This window comes from Loa loa (assembly GCF_000183805.2).
Source record: "Loa loa unplaced genomic scaffold supercont3.171, whole genome shotgun sequence".
NCBI lineage: Eukaryota > Metazoa > Nematoda > Chromadorea > Rhabditida > Onchocercidae > Loa > Loa loa.
This window is the reverse complement of record NW_018108351.1, coordinates 119,465-129,238: the sequence shown is the minus strand read 5'-3', so window position 1 is coordinate 129,238 and position 9,774 is coordinate 119,465. Positions and strand designations below refer to the sequence as shown.

General features: G+C 35.9%; 1 protein-coding gene across 1 annotated transcript; it reads left to right on the top strand.

The window, feature by feature from the left end:
* Positions 1-341: 341 nt before the first annotated feature.
* On the top strand, positions 342-9,230 carry LOAG_03319 (trehalose 6-phosphate synthase 1; the record flags this gene model as incomplete). The annotated part of the gene is made up of 26 exons (XM_020446287.1): positions 342-604; positions 1,199-1,463; positions 1,861-1,998; positions 2,124-2,344; positions 2,496-2,583; positions 2,665-2,808; positions 3,270-3,467; positions 3,561-3,685; positions 3,916-4,096; positions 4,219-4,374; positions 4,443-4,547; positions 4,777-4,893; positions 5,113-5,237; positions 5,330-5,390; positions 5,608-5,806; positions 5,891-6,120; positions 6,315-6,476; positions 6,653-6,781; positions 6,924-7,127; positions 7,225-7,407; positions 7,589-7,685; positions 7,809-7,927; positions 8,001-8,137; positions 8,317-8,443; positions 8,721-8,984; positions 9,147-9,230. The coding sequence occupies 26 exons, from the start codon at positions 342-344 to the stop codon at positions 9,228-9,230; spliced, it is 4,122 nt and encodes a 1,373-aa protein (XP_020303353.1).
* Positions 9,231-9,774: the final 544 nt, after the last annotated feature.

The window sequence follows — 9,774 nt, the reverse complement described above, 5'->3', positions numbered from 1 at the left end:
TGCTGCTGCTGCTGCTGCTGCTGCTGCTGCTGCTGCTGCTGCTGCTGCTGCTGCTGTTGTTGTTGTTGTTGTTGTTGTTACTGATAGTAGTAGCACATTACAGCTGGTACCATCTTATTACCACTTCACGTATTGATGGTGTCTCTTTTCATTCCTCTACTCACTGTGCGTTGTCATCATACCGAGTGCCTGCTTTCTGATAGATGCCTTCTACATCAAGGCCATCACTGGAATTTTTTTTTCGATTAAATTCTGCAAATAATTGAAATTGGTGTCGCACTTTCCGAAAAAGTAGGTGTTTGCTGCTATCAGGATTTCGAATTTTTCTTTTTCCAGGCGACATGGATCAAAGTGGACGTTTGGTAAATGACAGGCCACTACAGGCCAAAGAGATGCATAACGATGGCCTACCAACCGACATTCCTGACAAGACATTTTCAACGAATGTAGCGGGTGAATTAGTGACCGATAGGACACTGCATTCCATTGTTTTACAATCCAAAACACTTCCTGAAAATCTTGTTGATTCGGAAAACAAAGTGCGCGTGGTAGGTCATCGGAGTAGTGCGTGTGGTTCGTGTAGATCTTCGAATGACGTTGATGGGTAAGTCATTTAGTACCCTTTTTGCTGCCTTCAGAATTCAAATAAATTATGCAGTAAATTTTGAGAAAAGAAGTCCCTGTCGTTTTTATTTCCTACTGAAAATGTAACAATTTAGTACCACTTTTGTGTTTTTGTAATAAAACATTAAATCTGATACTTTTCGTCGTGTATGTATGTTGCTAGCCGTACAAGGATTAGTAAACTACTGTTGGAAGTGGCTCATAAAAGGACGGTGCACTACTGCTTCTTCAATGCGTTTAACTGTCTAACGTGTGCTGAATTTCGAATTTGATCTGCACTGAAATAAGAAACTGAACCTGTTCCATAAGTTGAGTCAAATAGTGGTAAAACATGTTAGGGGTTTTTTCAAGACATTTAACATCAAACTGCTGTTTTCGCACGATATCTGTATTCAGGCGGCAGTTCCGCCTTGCGTGTTTTGGTCTGGTTATCAGTTCACTGTCTGGATTTGACATGTGAAGCCATGGATTTCATACACCATCTCAAGGTGGCACAAAGTAATGGTTAACCAACTCGGCAGATGGACATACTGATAAAATTAGATATTTAGTTTTTCAAAGACTGAAATTGTAGTAACAGTCAGGAAGTGAACAATCATATCCGATTAGAAAACAACAGCAGCGACATGCGAAGCAAGCTGATAACGAAAACGTTACCTACTGGTCAAGTTGTCAACCTGATGCCAGAATTAAATAACCACGAAAATTGTTCATTCTTCGGAGTGGATAGCGAAGAACAGGACAACCAATCTACCACCCAAGTCCTGGCTGACCGCCCGTTTCAGCGATCCGCTCAAGCTCTCAGAAATGACACGGATTGTGTCGAAAGAGTTCGGCGAGTAGGCTTTTGTTTTTAACAGTTCTGTACAATGCTTCAGTCTTTATTTTCTCGTCAAGAAATACGAAGAAAAGGAGGAACAGGATGGCTTTAAACTTTATCGTGAATAATGTAGGATGCTCACCTCGGATTTCAGTGAATGTTGAAACATTCGTGTATGCAAATTGGCATGCAAACCTTTGCTTGTTAGTGATTTATGAAGAGGCTCTATCAAAATTTTAATGGTAGTGAGCGATGGAATTCTGTAATTGATTTTTTGCTTCGAAAGTAAATATGTAAACAACTACAGATCTGGCAGTTACGGTGAGAATCGGTTCACTGTTGAATTTATTCATAAAGCTTATTTTTGCAAATGACTAAGCTGTATATCTCTTTGTTTAAAAATTTTTTTTTTCCAGGAAATGAAGAAGGTTTTGCTGAAGATGGATGAAACTGTTCCGAATGCTAGTTCAATCGACGATTTCCTTTGTGAATGTTCTGTAATCTTGAGAAATCGGTGGCGAGCTCGAGATCAGTTTTCTGAAATCGCGTTTCAGGTCCCGAGAGATGTTGAATTCTCGAAATTTTATGAATTATGAAAAGTGGACTTACTAACTCACTATATCTCCAACTATTCAGATAATTTCTTTGATTTTTTTTAAACTTCAGAAATTTTTTTTAGGGCTTACTTTTGGTGCTCGAATTTTGCTTAGCTTACACGAAATCGTATGATCCTATGTTTGATCATTTTTTATCGAGTTTGGGCTACAATTCGGTCGCATTCTGGCGTCTCGCTGTTCCCTTGATATATGACTCGGATCTGTCGGCTGGCACTCATTATCGTGATGCCTTATTATTCGCCTTGGCACTTTACGATGTCAACAACAGTAAAAGCCGTTTACGGTTATAATTGGCTTCATTTGAATTTTTCACTGAAATGGAATTGTTCTCTGTCACACTACGTTGTACCACTGTTGTACCACTGCACAAGGTTCTTCAAATGTGTCGGTAATAAATGAATTTCTTGCAAAATCAATTTATGATATTTTTTTAGGGAATTATACGCAGCTGTTCCTGGTGTTCGACAAAGTATGCTTGGAATCCATGCCAAACGTTTTGGCGAAAAATATCGCCATTTGCAGGTTGATTTGTATTTTAATATTGGTAAATTAGTTATTTTTTTTTCGATTTTTCACCAAATTCAAATCATAACAAAATAACAGATGATGCGAAGCCGAGCAAGTTCACGAAGGTCCAGCATTCAAGGGTCCATTGAAAATTTGGATTTATCAGAGCTTGAATTTGATGAGCCAGCTGAAAACGACGCACACGCCGGAGGTGGGCTGACCGATATTTCTCATCACAAGGTTTTTATTCATTTATTTTATTTGAATGTTGTGCTTTCAAAAATTTATTGTGGTTAATATATGAATTGTTGAGCACCAACCATTTAATTTTTTCTGTATAGGAGAAAATTTTTCGTAGTCCTCACTGTAACTTGTGAAGGAATAGCGATAGTTCGAAATTGAACAAGATGTTCATCGATTTGTATTTAATTGGAGCCTTATTTGTTGAAGCATTTAATAAGCTTTATAGAGAGTACTTGTTTGTCATAGCAAAAGAAAGTGTTACAAATAATCTAGAATCAATCCAGAGTTACTTAATTCCTTATCCAGAATCAAGTATATCGAAACGGAAGAAAGCATATAAAACTGTAAGAAGATACTTTCCCGTAGTTTTTTTCTTAAGTCATAAATCTCTTAACTTTTTGGATTCAAATGAAAGATTTAAAAAGGTACGAAAGGGTAGAAAACCTTTTTTTTTTTAGCAACGTGTAATCAATGTTTCAAATGCGCCACCGGTGTCAATAAAACGTAAACTGAGTGGTAGCTGGGAAATTCAACAAGGAAGTGGTGGATTGGTAGCTTGTGTTGATCCAGTAATGAGTGTCGATAAAGAAAATATATGGCTTGCTAATATTGGAATGAATTTGCAAGGGGCTGCTAGACGACTTCCCGAAGATCATGTACTATCCTTTGCAAGTTACCTGTAGTAGATCACAGTGTCACTGCTGCAATTATCGGGGGCGAAAGAAATTTTTGACCGTTTTAACTTTCAGGCACCACCTTCTACTAATTCACTTGGATTGCCACTTCTTAGACAGGCCAATGCCGGAGAAATCTTCCATGTTTTGGGTGACGATCCGAAACCAAATACATTAACAGAAAATGAGCGGGACGTAGAGTAAGTAGTTTCCTATACATGCTAAATAATAAGTAGATAGTAGTTGAATAAAATATTCCTGGTCTTGTTGGTTGGAAATAAAGGACACGAGATAACTTATTTTAAGAGATAAAAATTGGAAAGGAAGGAAATCGCATCAGTGCAGAATGGGATGAAGCTTAAATTAATTTTTAAAGTTAATGCATGTTAGAAGAAACTCTAGCACATAGGTCGTAATTTGTTTAATTCAGGCGCGAGATGTCATTATTGTCGGTGCTGCATGATTACAATAAATCAAATTATCAGTTGAATCCAGTAATTGTAAATCAAGAAGATTATAACACATATTATGGCGGCATCAGCAATGGTTTACTCTGGCCCGTACTGCACAATTTGCCAGAATATATTGTTAAAGATTATGATGATGAACAGGTTTGCTCGCTGTTATTTTTTCTGGTTATTATTTCCGAGATCGGTTGAAATTCATTTTTGCTTTGTATTTAAAATGTCAGTCTTGTCTTCCAGTGTTCTTCTAGATCCTTTCAACTTTACAGATACTTCGAGAACACTGGTGTGCTTATGTCAGAGTTAATTATCAGTTTGGAATTAATGCCGTCAGGAATAGTCGACTGCAGGATTTCATTTGGATCCATGACTATCATCTAATGCTTACAGGACAGATGATGAGAAGTCTAGATAGTAATCTAGAGGTGGGCATTACGGCATTATGAGTCATAATTACAGTGTAATCAGTTTTGGAAATTTGTGATTTGTTTAGGTCGGATTTTTTCTGCATATCCCATTCCAACCTCCAGACAACTGGATGACGAAATATCGCATCGTTGCGGAACCAATAGTGCGGGCCTTACTTCGATTCACAAAAGTCAGTTAACTGAACACACTTTGTGCTTGGAATCGTAGAAAAGCTGGAAAATATCAAGCGAGTTACCATTTATGATATTCGTTCCGCTTTTTCCCATCTATGCGCATTCCAGTTTTCGAGTAGTTTTTGAAGCAGCTATGAAATTTTTAATTTTTGTAATATGTATGTAGCACTGTGCAATGTCTAGGAAGCACGCGATTTGATGATATGTAAAAGACTACGTTCACAGGTTGGTTTTCAAACTCATCGGGATCGTCAGAAATATGTAGAATTGGTGAAAAAGCACATATCACGTGCTCGGATTCAGTATGAAAGTACAGTTGACATATTTACCGTCACTCATGAAGTAATTATTTTTTTTCTCTACGTATCTTTGGATGCAGCCATTTAGCATTTATATTAACAGAGTTTTTTTTAGGTTTTGCGACCTCATTAGGTTTTTTTTCTATGTCAATCAAAAGCAAAGATTTTTTGAATAGTAAAAAAATGATACTTGTCCAATGTACGTGTTCAAAGTTTTTTTGAACGACAATATCTGAAGATTATTTCGACCAACTTTGTTTAGAATTTCACTTGTTCGTTGGGTGTTTTTCCCGTATCAATCAAAAACGAAGATTTTTTAAATATAGTGAAAAATCCAGTAACTACAAAACTTGCAACCGAAATACGAAAAGAGGTGAATTCTAGTTTGTATTGCTTGAACTATTTTATTTTTGTTGCTTTTAGGTTTTCTGGTATTTTAATATAAAATTTTAAGCTTCTTTCTGCTGGATCCGATAAAGGCTGTATTTTTTTTCTGTGGAACGATTCGATTATACGAAAGGTATCGCTGATAAGCTTAAGGTTCGTTTATAGAAATTCTTACTAAAGTATGGTGACTGGTAACGATGTGGAAAATACATCATAATCAGTCCAGATTGTGTTCTCTGAGAAACTTCAATGATTTGCAAAACTGTCTAATCATATTATTTCGTTTCAGCCTTTCATTATATCATTCTTTCCTTCAAATTGTATTGGTATGTTTAAAAACTTCCCATCGAAATAAATTGATTTTTTCCAGGCTTGGAAACGTTATTTTGAGAAATATCCGGAACGCATTGGACTAGATCTTTTGTATCAAGTAGCGGTGACTAATCGGCGATCTGTTGAATCGTATCGGGTCTATCAAGATGATTGTTTGAAAATTGTTGATGATGTGAATGCGACATTCCCTTGCAAAAACTTTCCTAATTGGAGACCCATAAAATTCAATATGGATGGTATTTGAACTATTTGTTTAGTTGTTTACTTCATTCACTTTATTCTTTACATGGAATATTCTCTCTATATGAACTTCTCTACAGGCTTACCACGAGCTAAATTGGTAGCTCATTATTTGGCAATGGATGTGGGTGTTGTAACTCCGATTAAAGATGGCATGAATTTGGTGGCAAAAGAAATGTTGATTTGCAATCCTGCAGCTGCACTTATACTTTCATCCGGAGCAGGAACTGAGGTGCAATTGGGCAATGCTGGTTTTTATGCACAAGATAAGAAGTGTTACTACCGGGTCGAGGATGTTACTGACGCCGAGGTTAGCATAATCAGCTAGTTTCCTTCGAAATTTATCTATTGATTTTGTGTTTGGTGATATATTGAGTTGTCAGTTATTTGAAGCATTGAGATTCCATGTCTTCGAAAACGTGAAATTTTCAGGAAATGAATTTGAAAGTCAATTCTCTTTTTATTATTTATATTTCATCATTTCTGAATGCCTCATAAATTCAGGTGTTTGCGGACTGCTTTTACAAAGCTGCAACGGAGTCTCTGGAGGTAAGACGTGGTCACGGAATTCTTCTGAACCAGTATTTGATGAGTCATGATATTGATGAATGGAGTACAGCTTTTTTGGACCCTTCATGGACCCATGAAGTAATCAGGCTTACTGAGGTATGCACTTCCGAAGCTTGTATTCGATTTGAATATACCTGTATTCTTATTGATTTATGGTTGTCATAATTTCCTATTATTCTATGTTGAAACAATTTATAGGGAATGGTGAATTTTTTTGTTTAAGAACCGTAGGAATTTAATGGTTTATATGTCTATGTTGATCTTGTATTCAGGTAAAGCTTCTGGCCGACTTTTATCAACTCATGGATAAAACATGTCAGGTGCGTCGACAAATTGCTGAACGAGTTCTGAAAGGAATTCCCATTCGGGCTCATTTTTCCGTTTCGCTCGAAAATGCGAAGGTAGTGTTCGTACACTAAGATAACTATAAAAGCAAGGGATTTTTTGTTCTACATCTGCATTGTAAATCTTTTGTATGGGACTTTTTTAGTGTTGTTTTTATGAGTATTATTCACGAATGATGAAATAACTAATTTGCTATAGGCATCACTTGAAAACTCATGTGTTCCTGGCACGCACACTCTGATTTTGGAAACTGCAGCAGCAGGTGATGATTCGGATGAGGGTGGTCAACATTTGACTGCAAAATTTGATATAACAAACGAATTAGCTGAATTAGAAAACGATCTTGAGTTCCTCAGATTTATTCAAAGCGATGAAGTCAATAATGTGGAACAATTCGTTATGGTTAGTTTTTGAATTTACAACATTCTTCACTCTGTTGTTGACTGCCCTTGTCAATACGTTAAGATCAATACGTTAAGACTATTGTATCATTTTTCAGACTCTTGGAAGTTATCATCCTTCTGGACAAACAGCTTTCGTTGATGAAGTTAATAAGGCATTTGCCTTATTAACTGAAGGTGATCATTTTCAACATTTCTTTACCGATCGTGATGGTACATTGAAATCGTATTCATGTTCTTACCCGGCAAGCATTCAGCCAGCATATTCTGCCGTCATCCAAGTACTTTTAAATTTAGTACTTCTTGGATATCCAAAGTTGTGTGTGTCAATTGTAAGCCTTCTACATCAGCACCTTTAATGCATGTTAGTGTTTTGAAGGTTAACATAATTGTATTTTTTGTTTGTCTTTTCTGAAATTTATGGATATTTGAAGCATATTTGTTGAAAGTAAAAATCTTCAGGCACAATTTGCTCGACGTTGTGCACAGTTTTGCGCAATTGTCACCACATCACCGTTGATGCATATTGGCATTTTAAACGTCAGCACAATGCCAGAAGGTTCGTGCTGTTTTTAAATATAAAACGAAAATTCCCAAATTTTGGTAGCAGCTGTGGCTGTGAATCATATTTTAAATATTTCTATAGCATACTCTATTTATGCTTATTGGAATGTTTTTTAAGGTTACTATGCATATGGTGCATCTGCTGGTCGTGAATGGTACTTAAACCCATCGCTGCAGTTCAAAGATGATAGTGTTAATGACGCAGATTTGGCTTTGCTAACGAATGTTTTTGAAAGAGTATGAAGAACAGTTCATAATAAAAATAGGATATTTGAATTATTTAATGAAAGTTCAATGTTATATATTTCAGCTGGAAGAATTACTTGAACAGCCGGAATATCGTAACTTCACTTGGATTGGTTCCGGTCTGCAGAGACATTATGGACATATTACGATCGCTCGGCAGGATGTCAACTATTCAGTTCCTAAACATCGCTCATCTCTTTTGTTTGTATTTTAAATTTCTTTCTTTTAAGAACTGCTTATAAATTGATGGACTCATGTTAACCGTCAATTAACAAAGCTTTAAACGTTTTGTTTTAAACGATTTGCTTTAAACGTTCATAGAAAGGGGATTATATAAACTCATGAGAAATAAAATGAATTTTTTACTATGGTGTTTCCAGATATCAAGCAGTATGTAAAATAGTGAACGAAGTAGATCCTACAGCTGTAACTTTAGCATTACGAGAAGGTGAATTCGATTTGAAGATTTTCACGAAAGTAGCACTGTCAGAAGTCAGTAGTGCGACGGTAAATTTTTTTGTTGCCGTCGGTCCTTTATTCTAATTGATTACATCATGTATATTTCGCATGATTGATAAATGAAATTAGTGCAAATTGCTCTTTAAAAAGAACTTTAATACATATTCAAATATCCACATGCCAACTGTTAAAGATTCTTGAAGTCTTATTTCTGCAGAACAACTTTGGCTGACACATTCAGTCTTAGTTAACCTACTTTATTGGTCAACTTTATTGAGTTTTGCTGCAAAGTTTTAGTTTTTTTTTCATTTGATCTCTGTTTCAGGCAAAGATTTCTGGCCGTATTTTTAATAAGGGTCATGGAATTCGTCTGATCAAATCGAAAATGGGACTGAAACTAAATTGTGGTAAAATATTGGTGTGTGGTGACTCTGAAACCGATTTACCGATGCTTGAGGAGTGTTTGATTTGTTCGCCAGCGAATGTTTACACAATCTGGGTCACAACAAATCTTCAGTTACAAGAAAAAGTGCGATCACTCTGCGGTACCTATGAAAACGACCACTACGTTTTCGTTTCTTGCCCGGAAGTAAGACTTCACTTTGTTGCCTATTTGCAAGCTACAGCTATGAAAAGAAGATCTCATTATCATATTTTGAGAATAGTATCCCCACATATGTTTGTTCAAGTAATCCTCAAAAATTCTCAATTCGGGATCATTATTACTTTCGGTTTTCCTACTTTGTTAAAGGTTTTACTTGGTGCGATGGCAAATGCAACCGTACGCGAAATCACAATTCGGCCACAAGGAGATGATGATGATGATGATGAATAATTCTGCCTCCGTTATTTATATTATTTTACTTGCATTGTATATAGAATGTGTTTAGTATTAGTTAATGAGGAATATAAATTAGTTGTCTGATTCATCAGCGAAGCTGATAATTGTTGCTGTGTTGGATATCTTCGAAATGTACATTTTGTACATCTTTTTCAGGTCAACTGTGTTTGTTATCCAATGACTATTTACTTCATTAAATTGGCATATGGTGGACGGTTTAGGTCGTGATGCGTCTTTGAATTTACAGTAAAAAAGTCTTTGAACCGCTGAATGTGTTATCAGATTACTATAGTTTAGAACAAAATTATTGAGGCAATGCCATTCAAGTCGATTGCTTATAGGGATAATTCTTTTTAGATGAACAAAATTTTTTAAGAGTATTTCGTTTTCCAATCAGTGAGGTGAGGGAAATTTGCAGCTTCTATTAAGTCCATAAGTGAAGAGAACTGGCAGGTTCTGTAAATTTGAACTACGCAAATATATTTTTATGCTAATTTATACAAGCGATTATAAAATAATGTTTATTTATTTTTTCTGA